General features: G+C 35.8%; 1 protein-coding gene and 1 long non-coding RNA gene across 3 annotated transcripts; one reads left to right on the top strand and one right to left on the bottom strand.

Moving 5' to 3' along the window:
- Positions 1–3,583: 3,583 nt before the first annotated feature.
- Positions 3,584–3,945, bottom strand: LOC148783429 (uncharacterized). Its single transcript, XR_016050212.1, has 2 exons — positions 3,815–3,945; positions 3,584–3,639 (listed from the first exon to the last, which is right to left on the bottom strand). It is a non-coding gene; the product is annotated as an uncharacterized LOC148783429 (long non-coding RNA).
- On the top strand, positions 3,634–11,873 carry LOC18430279 (bifunctional protein FolD 2). 2 transcript variants are annotated; one of them, XM_088859543.1, is made up of 5 exons: positions 3,634–4,423; positions 5,983–6,166; positions 7,388–7,545; positions 7,685–7,897; positions 11,526–11,873. In XM_088859543.1, the coding sequence occupies exons 2-5, from the start codon at positions 6,043–6,045 to the stop codon at positions 11,754–11,756; spliced, it is 726 nt and encodes a 241-aa protein (XP_088715669.1). In that variant the 5' UTR covers positions 3,634–4,423; positions 5,983–6,042; the 3' UTR covers positions 11,757–11,873. The 2 variants fall into 2 exon arrangements, with proteins under 2 accessions (XP_088715669.1, XP_088715670.1); XM_088859544.1 differs by lacking the exon at positions 3,634–4,423 and adding an exon at positions 4,502–5,039.
- The last annotated feature ends 7,512 nt before the right edge of the window (positions 11,874–19,385 follow it).

The following is a 19,385-nucleotide window of genomic DNA, read 5'->3' as shown; positions in this document are numbered from 1 at the left end:
ATATCCTCCATATGCGAAGCCACTTCCTTATCCTCGTCACTTCGTGAAGATTCAAAGAAGGTATCAAGATTCACCACCACAGGTTCACGAATAACCACTCCCTTTCTTGAAGGGACATATTTAGCTTGGAGCCTTGCTGAGGAGTGCGAGCCCCAATTTGCAGCTTTCTTCTTCTTATGACCATCCTCAAGAGCTATAGCAAGAGATTTCGCAGTGTCAGCAGCAACACTTTCAGGCCGCAGACCATCAGTCGGCATCATCGTCTCACGCTGAGCCACCATCCTAGCACATCAGCGAGCCTTGATATCTTCTATTACCACACTTAGGGGCACATCATCCACGCCCATATCCACCACCATTTGACCCACCAAAGGTATATCATCGCAAACAGATCCTTCTCCTTGAGATTATTCTACACACAGACCATTCAACAACAAAGGAACCTGCTCCTCTTGAAAAACACTAATAGGTACCGGCATATTCAATTCAGCCACCAACAGAGAACTGCCATCGCTTTCTTCTTCCACAAAGCCCCCAACCTCTACCCATCCAGCAGCGGGCTGATATTTCGGCACATCCCCATCAATAGGTACAATTGCCATCGAAGTGGGTCGAAACATGATTTGGACTTCTTCACTACACCTTTCGCCATAGCAACTCGAAAAAGAGCGGATGCATTCTATACTCTAGAAATACTAAGAGCAGGAAGCCCGAGAACCTCTGTTTAAAATTCCATAAAGAAATCTTCGTCAAGACAGCAAGGCAGAAGAATAATACCAGAGAAGAAAGATCGAAACTCAATTTCCTCTTCAGCTCTATCTCTTTCCAAATGGAGAAGAGAGAGAAACAATATTTTTTGTAAATGGAATGGGAAAGGATAGCCACGTGTACCGTGCTATTTCTATCAAAAAAGGAACCATCAATATTAGGAAGTTCAACCTCCTCCAAATCTCTTTTTCCATCACCTTTTTCCTGATTCAAAATCGATGGTCCTGCCGGACCATTTAAAGGAAGTTTGGGAGGGCCCGCAACACGCTCATGAAATTCCAGGGTGTTATCAAAAACGGTTGTCTCACATTTATCCTTCCCAACATTCCCAATATTGTTAGAGAAACCTTGCGATGAATTTGGGAATCGTCCAATAGGAATGCACCTTTTCTTAATTTTTGGGGTAACCATTTTTTTTTAATTTGAAATTCGTAGCAACACTGTAGTTTTTCCGATAAAGATTCCAGCCAAATTTATCGAAGGAGGCATCCTTACCTTTACCAATATGCTTAGGCTCACTCTTTGGGTCAACAGACATGATCTCCGGCTCTGCCTTATTCCTCCCCACAGAAGTACATCTCGCAAACAATTTGGAAGGGCGCTGACCATCATCATCCGAGATGAGTAATTCAAAAAAAACTTCATGTAGACACAAATAAACAAATCCAAGGATAACCATACCTGCACACAAACCAATCTTAACACAAACAAAATGGCAGGTTGGACTAAGAAAGGAATCCTAATCTAAATCCCTGTAGACACCCCACATCTACCTGCAATCCTTTTTATAATAGATAAGTTCCATGTCGATAAAGTAATACCCCAGAGTTTAATCCAAACATATTCCATACGTTTGCACGACGCATGATCCGAGGCCTTCCATAAGTCTAGAGACAGAACACCTCGAACTCTGTAAAATCTATTAGACAATACCTTATACACTTCCTCCTTCGAACGCAATTTAAACACCACCTTATTGGAACTGATAATCTTCACATCATGACGATAAGACAAATTCCAACCTCTCTGCACCCAATCTGCCAATCAAAGAAATCCTTCACAGGAGGAGAAAGGAAACCGATACAAAAAACTCAGTTTTAATATCGAACTGTTCCAAATCCTTGCGATCAACTACTACCAAAGACGAGGAGGGATCCAGAAGATCCCCTCTCGCAACTTCACCATCAACAACATTCCCTACCAAGACCTTTCTCCAGTCCATCTTTCAGTTACATTTCGTCCTCTACCATTCTCAAAATCCAACAAAAAGCAAACCATCCGTGAGGCGTGGGGGAACATATAACAACCCTTTCCTATAAGAGAAAACAATGAGAGAGCTCTCCATCAACAAACAACTCTCAAAACAATATGCCACTTGGAGGCTTGCACTTATCCACAGAGATAACTTGATAATAATCTTCAAAAAGGGAAAAAAAAATATCAATAAAAATATTGAGGAGTCAGAAAAGGAAAATAAAGTAAGAGATCATGTTGATGTTACGACCTACATACCTTCACTCTCTGAAATGCCTTCAAAGTTCGAGAAATGCTGTCAAAGATGCGTACTATTAAAAATTCGAGAAATCTGTGAACTAGCTACGTTTCTTTAGCACTGAGAGAGGAAATATGCGCACTCACTCACAAAGCAAAGACAGAGACGCATAAAACAAAATGCAAAGAACATAGAAGTTGAAGTGACAAACTATCGGGCTCATTTTCGAATGTTCAACATCCGAAAATGGGAATGTGAACGTTAAACTTTCGGGCTATTTTCGGATGTTGAACATCCAGAAAACCCTTCAATTCGGTTGTTTAACACTTGAAAAAGGGTTATGAAAGGTAAAAAACGGACAGATATGTAATAATGGAAACTATTCAGTACATCTGTAATAACGTAAAATATAACGGATATATATGTAATTTTTTCAAATCTAAATTTTTTTTGATGGAGTAACTGCCACAAGTTTTCAAATTCTAAAGTAAAGACAATATATAAAAAAAAGTTCAACAATATATAAATAACATCATATTTTCAAATCCTCGTTTGTTGAACAACAATATACATACAACTTTGGATTTTTGAAATATGAAGTTTTGCTTTTGTTGTAAGACCACTTTGAATATTTAAGACCATCAAAGTCAAAAGTATTTTTGGAATACTAAGAAGGTAAGGCAATTTTTTTTTAAAAAAATAACAAATAGAGAAAATGGCTGTAAGTTTTTTTTTGTAATAACATAAATAAAAAGAACAATTTTATATAAGGCTGAGGCCCTAAAATTTAAAATTAAGGCGCACATCAAAAATTCGCTAGAAGAAGTTGTTTCCATGTCCAAAAATCCTCAAATTTGTTCATCTCGACCTTAAGCAATATGAACATGAGAAGAAATAGATTTCATTTTTGGAAAATAATGCATCTTGCAATGCATTTTTCTTAAACGTCAATTTTGAAGTTTATCAAATGTTCATAGATCGGCTGAATCTACATACCTTAGCCTTATAAAAACCACCCCCTATACATAATTTTCTAGATTTTTATGCGTTTAATATACTTGATTTGAACTATTTTTGGAATTCAAAATTTTATTATCAGAAATAAAATAGATTCTCTGGTGATCCTAAAAATTTTGGACACCAAATTACATCTTATGACGATGCTTGGAGGTGCGTCTTGTAATTCTTTAAGGCGACAACCAGTGTTGTTGTGTTCGCTTCCTCGGCTAAAGCTTCGATTTTTCCCTTGTATTTTGCAGAGAGAAAGAGATACTGGCATTTCAGAGAGAATACACCCACTTGGATTGAGATTCAAGCAATCTAGACCAAACACTGTAAATTTTATTGCAATGTCACTGTAAGCTTTCCATCTTCTTCCACTGAAAAAACCCAAATCAAGAAACCTGAAATCCTTTGTTTTAACACAGAAACCAGAACCCAATTTTGTTACACAAAGAAAAAACACCCAATTAGCTTTAGATCCAATAAAACCACTAAAAAAACAAACCATTAAAACCACCCAACTCTTTTAAATCAAGCAACCATGAACAAAACCTGTGTTATTCTTTTAAAACTGGTCATGGGTCTTCTTTGTTGTGCCCTCTTCGTTGTGGATAGGCAGAAGGTGGGGCCTGAATCCAGCAAAGAAAAAGGCTAGGGCAAGTTTCAATTAATAAACAGTTTTGTGTATTGGTTTATGGAGAGAGAGGATCCTGCTTTTGGGCAAGGCCATTTGGGGTAACGTGGGAAAAAGGAAGTGGAGGCATTATTGGTATTAGGTATTAGGTGCTTCATATTGTATTCATACTATCGTGGTTGAGGTTCGTAATAAATTTATTTATTATTAATTTTGTGCTTTTAAATTTTTGTAGAATTATAAAAAAATATTTGTATTTATTTAAAAAAAAAATAAAAAAATAGAAGTCTTCCCCCTCATTTGTCATGCCGTTATTTTTAAACTCGCTCTCTCCCTTTGCTCATCATATACCTCTTCTAAGAGAGAGAGAGAGAGAGAGAGAGAGAGAGGAAGAGAGATTTGAAGAAGCTGTAATGGCGTCGGAGCAAAACCAAGAGGCCAATCTAATCGATGGGAAAGACATCGCCAACACCATACACAAAGAAATAGCATCTGAAGTTTCCCAGTAATCCCAGAAGTGTGGTAAAGTGAGTCCATATCACTATTTTCTTCATTTTATGTTTTAGCATGCAATGATTAAATCAATCCATCACCATTGGCCCATAATTTTCATCCGGTAGTTTTTTTTTTTTTGGGATTGTGCATTTTTCTTTGCAAGGAAACAGCAGCTTTAGACTAGAGAAAAAAGACTGTTGGTTCAAGGGAACCCGGATCCTTTGGTTAGGGAGAAACCAGAGCTGTTGTTTCGGGAGAAAAAATCGGATCTCTCGTTTTGGCTCCAACTGCCTTTGAGGGTTCGGCCTACAAATTGGCAGATGAAACAGTGGGCAATTCTATATTCTATAGTAGAATTGAGAAGCGCATGCATCTTTTTCTACGCCGGTTTTGTTTATCTTTCCAGTCCAGTGACTGCAGATACGTCTACTTTCTCTCCTTTGGTACTGGGCCCCCAACTAGAGCTATTGCTTGTCGGCTTTTGGATTACTCTCCCCTCGCCAGCCAGGGCAACTCCTATAATAACCGCAAGACTAGCTGGCTCCTAACGAGCAAGGGACTTCGAATAACCCATCATTTTGCTTTGGTTGGGTGGTGCGTGTTGTCCAGGGTGCGCAGTACACAAGACTGAGTACTAAGTGCACTTATGTATGTGTTTTGGTACATCTTATATATGTTTTTTGTCATTTTAGAAACCCCACTGCTGTTAACCAGTGAAATGATACTCTTCAAGTTCACTTGGATATGCGAGGTTTGCTGGGTTGTTCCCATTTTTTCAGAAATATTATTTTATTCATGTGCAAAGGTGGGGGACTTCAGTTTGGCCGTGGCTCGGAATAACACCCACTTAGATTTGATAGGATTTAATTATTATTGGATCCTTGAATTAAACAGGATCAAAAGAAAGAAATTTTGAGGTATTATTATGGGTTGATTTATCAGATTAGGAAAAATATGACAATTGATTGAGCATTTTACTTGTATGGATAGTGGTCTGTTCCTTTATTTTATAGAAAGAGTGCTATTCAAATCCAAAAGTCAGGTATTTTATGGGGTCATTAGATGCATAATGAATATTGATGTTCATCATTTTATTCAGGGAACTATATATTTGGTAGTGTTTCATACATGCTAGCAAGTTAGTTAAGGATGGATTTATTCATTATAGTCATAAGAGGAGAATGTAAATCCTTATTTAGAAACTACCACTTGATCTCTCATTTCATGTTTGAGGGCACACATGGTGTGAGCTTTTCATAAGCTTCGCATTGTAATGGGATTTATTCTATAGTAGACATTGTTTTACTTTCTGTAATTCATATGTTGAAACAGGGCATTAAGGCGTAGTTCAAGTTAACTTCCCTTGAATTGTTACGCATTTGTCAGCAGTCAGCTATGAACACCTTTTTGCTTGGTTCAGTTAGCAATGCATGTGAAGTAGTTAATTTGCTTAAAAAATGGTGCCTCTTTCATTCTATTTCTATAATGTGTGGAGTTGAGATGTTGGGCATCAACAACATTGTCTTTTTTAGGATTCTTTGTAGTGTGCAATCAAACTCTAACATAGACTGTCAAATTTGTTTTCTTGCAGGTTCCTGGGCTGGCAGTTTTTGTTGTAGGCCACACAAAAAAATCACAAAGTTATGTCAATATGAAGAGAAAAGCTTGTTCAGAAGTTGGTATTAAGTTCTTTGCTATAAAACTTCCAGAAGATGTATCTGAAGAGGAAATGATTTGGAAAGTTCATGAGTTTAATGCCGATCCTGATGTGCATGGTATCACCACACTTTTAGATATCTGAGATGGCCTGCGAATTTTTCAGTTTTACCATGATATGTTGATTTGAGCCTGCTCCCCTTCTGTAATTTTAATCCATGCATGAAAATTTATTAGTATCAACGTTTTAAAGATCGTCTCGGTGAAGGTACTCAGCTCTTGGCTGAGGCATGTAACTCAGCCTAGTATTAGAGGACTCGGCCAAGTTATGTACACCCTAAAAAAAGTGTATGAAGGTAAAAAAAAAAAAGAAGTTTGCAATTAAAAAGGTTGAATATAAAAAGTTAGAAGAGGTACTAGAATTCATTGGAATACTAAATAAGATGAAAAAAATCTATAGAAGATGGATTATTGAAACACTCGATTTATACCTTGAATATTTCAGAAAAATTAAAAAAAGAAAAAATATACGAAAGTTCCCAAATCATCTTAGATATATATATATTTTAGCATTGTCTTGGTGCCTGGTGGGGAGGCTGAGTTACTCGTTTGAGTCTGAATGGACTCGACGAGTCCAAAAACACTGGTTAGTATTGTCAAAAAAAAAGAGTGAAATTGCTCCTCCAATATTTATTATGTGATTTTCTGTTAGTTATTTTTCATGGTCAAAGGCACGCGAATTGGGTTTCCTTGTCATGTTCGCATCCTCCATTATTTTTCTCCAAATACGTTTCGTTTTTCTACAAGCATAAGATACTTCAAGATTTGTGGAAGTGGAAACAATAATCTATATTTGTACAGTTATCATAATGAGAGGGCTTCTGTATATCCCTTCACTCCTTGTCAAACACCATACTACAGTTAACTTATATTTTGGTTTCTACATATTTAGTTTTTTTTTAGTCTTTTTCTTATCTGTCATGGAATTTCTATTTAGACAAGGGATTAGTGTGCTTTACCAGCTATCCAGCCATAAGCAAATACTTTTATACATATGTCATGGGTCCTCCTTTGTAAGATAGCTTAATGTAGTGATAAAAGGAACATGCTGTAACACTCAATGTGTGAATTGGCAGTATGGGTTAGTCTGAACTCTGAACTTTAAACGTTCAAAAGAACTTTGAAATACTGGTTCACAGAGGAAATTGGTAGGATTTATATTTTCTCTTTAACTTTAATATGAACGTGCTTTATGGTTTCAATCTATGTTCAATAGGACATCAACACCTACCATTTTAAAGACATGATCTTCTTATTGCGATAACTTCATTTGTTTGTAGGAATGCTTGTCCAACTTCCCTTGCCAAAGCATGTTAATGAAGAGAAAGTCTTAAGTGAAATCAGTATTGAAAAGGGTGTCGATGGATTTCATCCTTTGAACATTGGCAAACTTGCAATGAAGGGCTGGGAACCTTTGTTTCTCCCGTGCACCCCGAAGGTATCTGTGAACTAAAACTGCAAATTTTTTATATGTTGGCATTTGGTAACTTGCAAACTCCATCTATTGAGTATTCTGTTGTTCTTCATACTGTAATCTCTCTCTCCCTTTGTCTCTCTCAATTTTCATTTCTCTGCAGGGATGCCTCGAACTTTTATCAAGGAGTGGTGTTTCTGTGAAAAACAAAAGGGCAGTAGTAGTAGGCCGAAGCAACATAGTTGGGTTACCAGTGGCATTGCTACTTCTAAAAGCCGATGCAACTGTAACCATAGTTCACTCTGGAAATCATAATCCTGAAAGCATCATTCGTGAGGCTGATATAGTTATAACCGCTGCTGGTCAGGCAATGATGGTAATGTGCTTTACTTTTTGTCAACTTTTTTTTTTTTTGGTTTTAAAGAAAAAAACTAGTATGGTACTATGATATATTACTGCTATTCTATTATGTCTTTATGACTTTTTCCTCATTTTATAACAATAATGACTATTAATCCAATTCTTTTACTAATATTCCTTTTTCTAAGAGCAGCTAATAATTTAAGGTATAGTATATAACTGTATTGTGGAAGGGCAGGAGGTTAGGTTACTAATATTTCTTCTTCATGTTTTATGTTATACTATTAATTGGTAGATATCATGCTGATGGCAGTAACTATTATAGAACATTGAGAGCTTAACCATTAGCCTGGTTGTCATTTCATCATTCAGGAACTATGAAGTTCTTACTCTTGAATCTTGATTCCAACTAGTCTTGGTTCCCAGTTACTTTGTTCTGTGGTATTCTTTGAGAGATTGGTTCGCCTTATGGGCTTAGTTGAAGTTTTTTCCTGTGGTATTCTTTGAGAGATTGGTTCGGCTTATGGGCTTAGTTGAAGTTTTGTCCTGTGGTATTCTTTGAGAGATTGGTTCGCCTTACGGGCTTAGTTGGAGTTTATCAAGTTTTATTTATTCTGCCATACTGGTCTCGTAAGAATCCTTTTGCAACTGAGGTGTAGAGAAAGATGCAATGTCTTAAGAGGAAGCCAACATAGGCTTTTCCTTCTCACTCTAGAAGTCTCCAAAAGAGGCGGTTATATGAACCGCGTCATCAAATGGTAGAAGCATCCTAAAGTGGTGGCTTACAAAACCGCCTGTTCTTTTGGTACTTAATTGGAGGCGGTCCTTTGGCTTATAAATAGTAGAGAAGGTTAGTGAGAAAAGGTGTAACGGGCTGAGTGTGTAAGTTTTGGAAAGTGTGCTTTTGGTGTGGTTGAGTGTTAGAAATATGTTGAAATATTTTTTTAATAATAAATGTCAGTGTTTCTCTCTCTTTATTGTTGTGTTGGATGGTATCAGAGCTTCCGCAAAATTCTACAATTGGTATCAGAGTGGGTTTGGTTAGGGGTCGTCTTAAGTGAGCAGTGAGACGTTATGAAACCGATCAGTGAGGGATTGAGCTTTTTGGTGTGAGGATCGACGTGCAATCACACCAATCACGATGACGGATCTCGGGAATGTACTTGGAGGGCTCGAGAAACTAAACCACCACAATTACGGTGATTGACGTTCGTGCATAGAATCGTACCTGCAGGGACAGGACCTCTGGGAGGTTGTCAATGGTAACGAAATTGCTACACCAGCAGGAGAGAATGCTGAGGTGCTCGTCGCAAGGCCGGGAAGGCCATGTACGTGCTGAAGACAACAGTTCAAAAGGAACTGTTGGACCACATTTGAGAAGCCACCACACCGAAGCAAGCTTGAGATGCATTGGCAACATTGTAAAACAAATGATGCCCCACTCCAATTTCTGGAAAACAAACTTGGATTAGTATCACAAGGGACTATGACGAACCGTCAGTACTTCACAAAGGTGAAATCTCTCTGTCATGCGATTTCAAAACTCGATCTGGAATCCTGCATTAGCGAGACCAGAATGATACGTATCATCATCATTGGAGGCTTGAGACCCGAATATAATGGGTTCATGACAGCTATCAGAGGATGACAGGCACAACCGACTCTTCTGGAGTTAGAAAGTTTGTTGGCAAACGACGAGGCACTGGCCAGATAGATGGCCGGCATATCTGTAAAAGATGAAGAGGAGGCGCTCTTTGCATGAAAGAATACAAGAGGGATCGCCAAGACCAGGCAAAGGAAAGAGGGCTCCCAACAAAGGGGAGCTAGACGAGGCAATACCGACGTAGATCAGTGACCAAAGAAACCCCAACGAGACATCGAGTGTTACAATTGTGGCAAAAAGGGCCACTTTGCTCGTGAGTGCTGGTCAAACAAAAAGAAGTCAAGTGAAAGAAATACGGTGGCTACAACAAGTTACCAAGACGAGCTCGAAGAAGAGTGGGATGCACATGCATCATTCGCAGTAACCAAAGAAACAAAACTGTCGAGTTTGGAACTAGCCGACTATCTGTCAGTCGATGCAGAGATGAGGCAATAAGAGGAACATGAGTAGCTAGTGCTTAGCACAGTCTCCAACTCTGAAGACATCAATTACAATCAAGACTGAATTGTAGATTCAGGATGCTCAAACCATATGACTGGAGACAAGGGTAAGTTCCTCAATTTGACTGAGTAAAAAGGAGGCAAAATCGTGGTTACTGCTAATAATACAAAGCTACTAATCACCCATGTCGGAAAGGCTATCTGTATGCCTCGATTCAGTACAGGAAAGGCCCAGTTACAAGACATATACCATGTGTCATGAATGAAGAAGAATTTGTTGTCAGTAGCACAACTAACAGCAACTGGCAACTTTGTCGTGTTTGGCCCAGATAACGTCAAGGTGTATCGAAGCATGAAGTTGTCAGACCAACCGATTATAGAGGGCCGACGACTGGACTCTATTTACGTAATGTCAGCAGAGTTAGCTTATGTACAAAAGGCCCAAAGAAGCGAGACTGCTGATCTTCGACATGCTCGTTTAGGCCATGCAGGCTTCAACAGGCTGAAGATTATGATGGACCGATTAATGGTGAGGGGACTTCCTCAACTAGAAGTCCAAACAAATGTTGTGTGTATGGCCTGTCAATTCGGCAAGGGTCATCGACAGCCATACACTGAATCAAACTATCAATCTAAGAGGCCATTGGAGATTATTCACTTAGATGTATTTGGTCCAGTAAAGCAAGACTTGGTCAGAGGCATGAGGTACATGCTTACTTTCATCGATGACTCTTCAAGGTATGTGTGGGTGTACCTAATGAAGGAAAAGTCAGAGGTCTTTGAAAAATTCAGGAATTCTGAACAAAGGTTGAGGGGGAGATTGGCCAGAAGATTCGATGCCTACGCACTGACAATGGAGGAGAGTACACATCGATGGAGCTTTTAGCCTATTTGAAAAAGGCTGGCATCCGACGCCAACTAACCTGTCCCCACCCCCCACAATAGAATGGAGTAGCCAAATGGAAGAATCGCCATTTGGCCGAAACGTGCAGAAGTACGTTGCATGCTAAAAATGTGCTAGGCGGATTTTGGGGAGTGTCTGAAAACAGCAGCACACATCATCAATCGGCTACCTCAACCAAAATTAGAATTCATTACACCATACGAGAGACTCTGGAAGATCAAACCCACTGTAAATTATTTTAAAGTATTTAGTTGTACATGTTATGCGCTTGTTCTAGAAAATTTGCGCAACAAACTAGAGAAAAAGACGGTACGGTGCATATTCGTGGGACATGACACTCAACGGGTTGAGTGTGTAAGTTTTAGAAAGCGTGCTCTTGGGGTGGTTGAGTGTTAGGAATATGTTGTAATACTTTTTTAATAATAAAGATCGGTGTTTCTCTCTCTTCATTGTTGAGCCGGATTCTGCATTAAATAAACATTTTACCCTTCTTTCTACACATCAAAGGCATTCAGCTTCATGTTTCCAATCATACACAATTCATACATTTCTATGAATGTTGCTGTTTTCTCTATCTTCTTGATATTGCGGTCATTGTTATTGCTGATTCAGTAAATTTGGCGCAAATGTTTCATAGATCAACGGAGACTGGATAAAGCCAGGAGCTGCAGTTATTGATGTGGGGATCAATGCAGTGGATGATCCTACTAAAAAGTCAGGTTATAGGTTAGTGGGCGATGCGGATTTCGAGCAAGCAAAGAAGGTGGCTGGTTGGTTAACCCCTGTGCCCGGAGGAGTTGGCCCGATGACAGTCGCAATGCTGCTCAAGAACACTTTAGAAGGTGCCAAACGTAAGTTTGGGAATTAATTTATTCACCAAATTTGAGAGAGAGAGAGTGTGTGAAGCCCGCAAGTTTAGAGGGAACCTGGACTCTGGTTTATTGTCTTCTTTTTTTTTAATAATAAATAAGCTTAGTTCAGTTTATTGTATTGTAAGATGTTTATCAAACAAAGGCTGGAAAATGATCAGAGCAGTGGTTTAAAAAACGGATCGGTGGCCCGGATCGGGCACCCCAAAAATCCATTCGGATCGGTGAATCGGCGATCCGGATCGGGAATATGCCGGATCGGTTAAATTAAGCTTTAAAAAAATCTAAAAAAATTAATAAATTCATTATAAATGTTGTTTGTAAAGAATCCAATAAGAAATCGAGGTACTATATTATTAATTTTCATTTTTCATCAATATGTGAATATTGAGATGTTTTTTCTCTATATGAACTTATTTTGACTATTAAATTTACATCACACAAAAGAAAAATCATAGAATTATCATGGATGAAATATATTATCATAGATGGACTATAATAAAAAATGGTTTTAATCAATAAAAAATGGCCACCAAAATCTCAAATTGGTGGAGAACATTATATACTGAAATTGAACTTGTTGGTATACATTTTATAATTAGTTTATTATACAAATAATAACAAATCCAACCTCTTATTTTTTTTACAATAAATATTTGTTGTATTACTTTTGATCTTTTTTTTTTGACAAAAGCCTTTTATTTCTTATGACAATAACTTTTTATTTATTTTTTTACAAGAAATACTTGTCGTATTACTTTTTTTTTTCTTTAACAAAAGCCTTTTTTTTTTTACAAGGAATACTTGTTGTATAACCCTTTTTTTTTTTTTTACAAGAACCTTATATTTTTTTTACAATAAAATTTTATTTTTTGACAAGAAAAAGAAATTTTGTTGTATTACCTTTTTTTTTTTTTAACAAGAACCTTATATTTTTTTTACAATAAGCTTTTATTTTTTGACAAGAAATTATTTTTTGTTGCATTACCTTTTTTTTTTTTTTTTTGACAAGAACCTTATATTTTTTTTGTAAAAAGGAAAAAATTAATTTGTTTGTGAAGGAAAAAATTAATTTGTTTGTGAAGGAAAAAATTAATTTGTTTATGAAGGAAAAAATTAATTTGTTTGTGAAGGAATGATGGCTTCTGGGCTAGAATTGATCCCGTGATGTCCAACGCACAAAGCAACGCTCTAACTACCACATCAAATGTTAAGTTCTGATACAAAGAACTCAATCAATAATTATATCCTATTTCTTTCTGAGCTATTGCCTTGGCGCAATTATCCCACATCGAGTCTACAGAACAAATTTGGTACGGATAAATAGTCTTCTACTACCAAAGCTAGTTGCGCGAGAAACGCACGTAGCAGTGTGGGTTTGTGAAGGAGCACATGTTTTTGACAATGGGTGCCCATTGTAACTCTAAAATTTACAAAAATGCCCCATGAGACAATGAGTACCCTTTGTAACTCTAAAATTTATAAAAATGCCCCTTGTGACTCATGACATCATGCGCGTGCACAGAACCAAGCGAGTCATTGCGTCAACGGGGCGAGTCACTCGAAAATTTACAAAAATACCCCTTGTGACTCATGATGTCATGCGTGTGCACATAACCGGGCGAGTCATGGCGTCATCCGGCGATTTACATAACCGGGCGAGTCATGACATCATCCAGCGATTCACTGTACAGAATCGTCGGTTCTTCTCTAGAATCGGACGATTTCCGGTTTTACAAAAGAATCGATATGGGATGACCGATTCCCGGTTTGAATCTGCCGATTCCGTGCCGACTCGGCGATTTTTAAACCAAGATGACCAATTCCCGATTCGAATCGGTCGATTCCGTACCTACTCGACGATTTTTAAACCACTGGATCGGAGTAAATAAGGAAATTGAGCCCCTTCCACTTTTTTCTCTCCCTTGGAGAGAGAGGGGTAAATAAGGAAGTTGAGAGCTAAAGAAAATTTGCACTATAAAGAATGGTTGTGATTAAAACTTTGTATTATCTTCTAGTTGATAATTAATAATTGTGTTATGAATTAAAGTTTATTTGAGTTGAAGATAAATACCCTTCTCCTTTAATAACCCTCTACAATCGTCTTTACAATCTTCTTTCTAGGGAGGACTCGTATTGATTGAGCAAATCCATGCTAAGGAGTAGGGAAAAATATGACATGATTCGTATAACATGCAAAGGAGGACTGGACTTTGGCCAGGGCCCCTTTCAGCCCAATTCGGACTGGGTCCGGCTTAGGCGAAGCTTCTAGTGACCCCGGCAGGGGCCGAGCAGGGTTGTCATGGCTCCGGTGACAGCCTTGCCGGCCATAGTTTTAAATAAAGTTAATTTTGGGGGATCATCTGTAAGGCACAAATGATTTGGGCTCTCGTAATACTATGACGTACTTAAGAGGATGTTGCATCGTGAAAACGATAAAACACATCATTTTTAAGCACTGATAAACGATGTTAACTCCATCCAATTAATCAATGTTTTAAACTCATCTTGGTAGGGTGAAGAGGCTATTTGAGAAATCGGTATGGGTTGGCAAATCATCGATCCAAATTTTGGCCAATGAAAAAATTAAAAAATTGAGAAGAAAGTAAAAAATTTGGAAAACAATAACAAAAAATAAAATGTGGAGCCAGAATGGCTAGTTCCTTGAGAGAATCAACTAGTTTCGTCAGAAAATCAGACAATTCCTTGTGGGAACTGTCAAAGTTCCCGATACATTTAGGAAATTGAGATGACCCCACATATTTCAGGATTCTAATCTGACTTGACATTTTTTAGAACCAACATTTCAAAACTTGGATCAATGGGCTAGGTCTTTCTCCCACTTATCCATGCTTGATCGTTGGATCTGCGATCCGGATTGGGTATAGATTGGTTTGAAAGTGATAGAGAAAAATGTTAAAATAAATAAACAAAAATTTAAATTAAAATAGGGATTTATTGGGCGGAGATATAGAGGGGACCTAATAAATAATTACAAAAATTATATATATATATATATATATATATAGGAAGATGCTAGGGTGAGCCCACTAGTTCACAGAATAGTATAAGCCCAATGACCCATATTGAATCTGAGCCAATCTGATGACTGAGAGTATTTTAATTTTAATTTTTTTTCTACAAATCCAAATCACTTGAAATTTTAGATAAATATTATTCTCATCAAGCCGCACCTAATAAAAACATAAAAAAAATAATCTGTAAAATTAAAAATGATCAAAATACCCTTGGAAATTTACAGGGGTATTTTGATCATTTGATTTCATGTAAAATATTTTTTTAATATTCGCCTATTTTTATCAACACATATACAAAATTTCAAGTAATTTGGATTTGTAGAAAAAAAAATTAAAATTCAAACACTATCAGACATCCGTGATCGTTAGATCGGCCTAGATTCAATCTGGGTCATTGGATTCATTTTTTCTTGTGAACCCATTGGCTCACAAAAGCATTTTCCACACACACATATATATAGGTTTGTCTAGAGTTAACAACCCATCAAAATACAAAGGCTAAAGTCAGAAGGGGTTGTGATGGGTGTATTTATCAAAACAATCATTATATATATATATATATATATATATATATCAATCGTAAACTCAAAGGCAGAAAGAATGGCCTGCTGGCGAGCAAATATTTATTTGGAAACAAGATTTTGAACATCTTTTTGCAAAATATTTTTTGCGGCTTTGCAATCAGTTCGAATAAGAAAATGTTGATTAAGAATATCGCTTTGAAATTTGGTGACACACAGGACAATAGCAAGTAATTCCTTTTTAACTGTTGAATAGTTTTGTTGGGTTGGATTCCAGGCCTTAGAGGTATACCTGAGTAATTGTTCATGACCATCCACTTGTTGTTTTAGGATTCTTCCTAAACCCAATTCTGAAGCATCACATTTAATTATTTTGAAAGCAGTGGGGTGAGGAAGAAAAAGGCAAGGGAGAGTTTTGACTTTTTCTTTTGATTACTTGTACAGCAGTGGTATGAATAGTTGTCCATGGTGGAGGATGCTTTTTTAATCTATCATGTAGAGGTTTGGCATCTATGGCAAGATCTTGATAAAAATCAATGATATAATTTAAACATCCTAAGAAGCGTTGAAGTTCTTTTTTATCTAGAATTTGATCAGGAAATTTGTCAACAAATTGGATGGATATATCGATAGGGATAATTGTACCATTGTGTATATTTTGTCCTAAAAATCTAATAGTGGTTTTAAATAAAGTAATCTTTTTAGTAGATACAACTAATCCAGCCTGTTTAACTGCAGATATGAAAGTATTAATATGTTTTACATGCTCATCGATGGATTCTGAGAAGATAAGAATATCATCAATATAAACAATCATAAATTGGTAATATGAGTTGAAAACATTATTCATTATTTTCTGAAATTCTGATGGAGCATTTTTTAATCCGAAAGGCATTACATTCCATTCGTATTGACTAAAGGGAACATTAAATGTTGTTTTATACTTATCTTCCTCTTTAATTTGAATTTGCCAGTATCCTGACTTCATATCAAATTTGGAGAATATACAAGCATTAGCTACTCTATCTAATAAATATTTTTTATTAGAAATTGGATATCTAACCCATTATAGTACTTTATTTAATAGTTTATAATTTATAACAAGTCTAGGAACTCCTCGTTCCTTTTCAACATTTTTATTGACATAGAAAGCTGCACAACTCCATGGTGATAAGCTTGGTCTGATAAGCTTTTTAGTTTGGAGTTCAGCAATTTCTTTTCGACACATTTCAAGTAAAGTTGTATTCATTTGTATTGGTCTTGCTTTAGTAGGTATTTGTCTTTCATCAAATCCTGGTTGGTATGGAAGACTGATGCTATGCTTTTTTCGTTCCCAAAAAGCATTGCGGTGTTCACTACAGATAGACGTTTCTATTTGTTGTTGCAATTGTTGGATTTTTTGTATTATTAATGGAGTTTGTAATTGTTCTTCCACATATTTATATTTGATCTCTTGTTTTCACGTGCAGATAAATTTTTCTTTATTTTGTAATTGACTTTTAACATTATTTATTTCCTTCAATTTTGGTTTATGAATAAATTCAAAGTGTAAAGGGACATTCTGGTAATTGGATGTTATTCCTGTATGGTTTATGAATAATGGGTATAATAATGTGAGGAATGGGACTCCAAGTATAACTGCTTGGCTCAGTCCTTTAACTATGATAAATGGTGTTTGGATACATTGGTGATTGTTACATACAGAAGCATTAGATAATTTATAATTTATAAACAGTCTGCTGCCATCGGCAGTATTTAAGATTTGAGTTGTTTTATCAAAATATTTTGTTGGTACCAATCCTTCATTGATACTATTTAAATCATCTCCAGAATCTATTAAAGCTGATGTTTGAAATTTATAATCTTTTGCAACTATAATTGTTACTTGAACAAACCATTTTTGTATGATAATTTTATCTAAAAGATTAAATGAAGTAGACTGTTCAGGTATCAGAAGTGGTTTAATTTCTGATGTTTCTCTTGGTGGATCAGGACTATATGTGGTGACTAGATTGTTGAATTCCAATTCATCTGTATCAGAATTTTGATTGGATTAAATTTGTAATTCTAGAAGTTTGATTTTATTTTTTAACTGATGTATTTCTTTCTTTACTTCATTTAGCTCATGTTTTAATTCGGAGATGGAAGGTTCTTTTTGCTTAGTGAGATGTTGTTCACTAACCCTTTTTATAATGGAGGCAAAATTATATTCATCTAGTGTTTTACTGATAGGAGGTGTTTTTGCTTTTGTTTTGGCTAAATTTATAAATTGGATAATAACATATCTTTTCTCTTCTGGATCTGTAATTCTTTTTATGAGATCTAAAATCAAATTATCTTCTTGTGTTAAGGTATGAAGATTATGCATGGGGATAGGACATCTTTCTAATTAAAGAAATTTATAAAGCTTTAACTATAGTATTTACGGTTTAGAGAGAGAATGAAGAAGGAAAAGAAGAAAATAGGGCAGGGCTCATAGCTATTAGGGTTTATAGATAGAAGAAGAAAGAAGTTATCTACTTCACAAACCCTAATGGAATAAGTTTTTGAAGAGACCCTAATTGATTTTTAGAGAGACAAAAAGTTGAGGGTTTTTCATTTTCTTAGGGAAACAACAAGCAGAGCCGAAGGATTAAGTTTGGGGAACTAATCCTATATGTACATTTGCTTGCTCGTAAGTTCATCGTTTACACTTTAGTGTTTATTTTTGTTATCACATAATCAAAAACAAAATATTGATTACTTGGTCCAGTAGTCACACTATGTGCTTCTCATTCATCAGTAAAAGACATGTTTTGAGCTCTAATTTGTATCATAAACAGTATTTTCATAAAAACAATTATCACAAATAATCACAGAAATCGGCATGTATTTGATTTTCTTTACACAATGATTTACTTAACAAAATGATTTGCTATAAACAGTATTTCATTTACATGATGATTTTCCATAGTAACAACTGAAATCTGCATCTATTTGTTTAAGTTTTTTACAAAAAGGGGAAAAGAATTCATACCTTCAATCTGCAACAGTAGCTTTGAAGAACACAGTGGGGATAAAAATTTCTATTTTAGATTTTTTTTGAAATAATATATATTTTGTCAAAAGCATGAAAGTAGCAATGGCTGCAATACACAAAATAGAAAAAAAAAAAAAAAAAAAATATTTCACAAAAAATTATAGGTAAAAAAGATACGGCCTGATTTAAATCGCATTATGAAAAAAAACGCATTTTAAAAGTTTTTATGAAAATTACGCTATTTTTTGCCGACTTTTCAAAAAGTCGCCGTTTAAAATTGTTTCAATAAAAACTCCGATTTTTTTGAAAAAAAACACCGATTAAACAGCGATTTGCTAACTATGGTCTAACGAGCCAAACCCATCATATATTAGTTTTGACGGCTTTTGACCACTCAATTTTGCTTTGGATTAGATTAGACGAGGTACTAGTTGGCAATCTAATTGATGAGACTGGATGGTTTGATCCAGTCTTGATAATAACTAGCGGGTGCAGTTTGTATAGAGTATAGATTCTAAACAATCAAATTAGAGCTTATTTTAAAAAAGTGTCAAGAAATATGGTTTTAATACTGAAAATCTTTGTGATAGCCTTCAAATATATTTTTATCTTTATTTATAAATTTAAAGCTTAAAAAATAGTGTAAATTGAAAACTTGAAAATCTTAAAAATTGACAGTCAAAAAATACATTGCAAAATACACTATTTACACAACTTGAAATCTATTTTTTTCTCATGTCCATGCATCTTGATGTCGAGATGATCAATTTAAGGATATTTGGACATCAAAACAACCTCTTCTAATAAAATTTTAAAGCTAGGCTTTTATTTGATTGTTTAGAGCCTCGGCTCTATATAAACTTTTCCCATAACTATAATGACGACTATAAGGCCGTTTACCTTCGACAAGACTACATAGTTCCAATCACTCTTAGCCGTCTTATAAGAAAAGTCATGGTTAAATTTTTTTAAAATAAATAAAAAATGAAACGGGTGTTTCACAAAATCAAGTTTTGTTTTTAATTTTTAATTTTTTTTCACGTCCAAGAG

Source organism: Amborella trichopoda, chromosome 2, assembly GCF_054954075.1.
Source record: "Amborella trichopoda isolate Santa Cruz 75 chromosome 2, AtrichopodaSantaCruz75HAP2 v2.0, whole genome shotgun sequence".
NCBI classification, from domain to species: Eukaryota; Viridiplantae; Streptophyta; class Magnoliopsida; order Amborellales; family Amborellaceae; genus Amborella; species Amborella trichopoda.
This window is presented reverse-complemented; position numbering and strand designations above follow the sequence as displayed.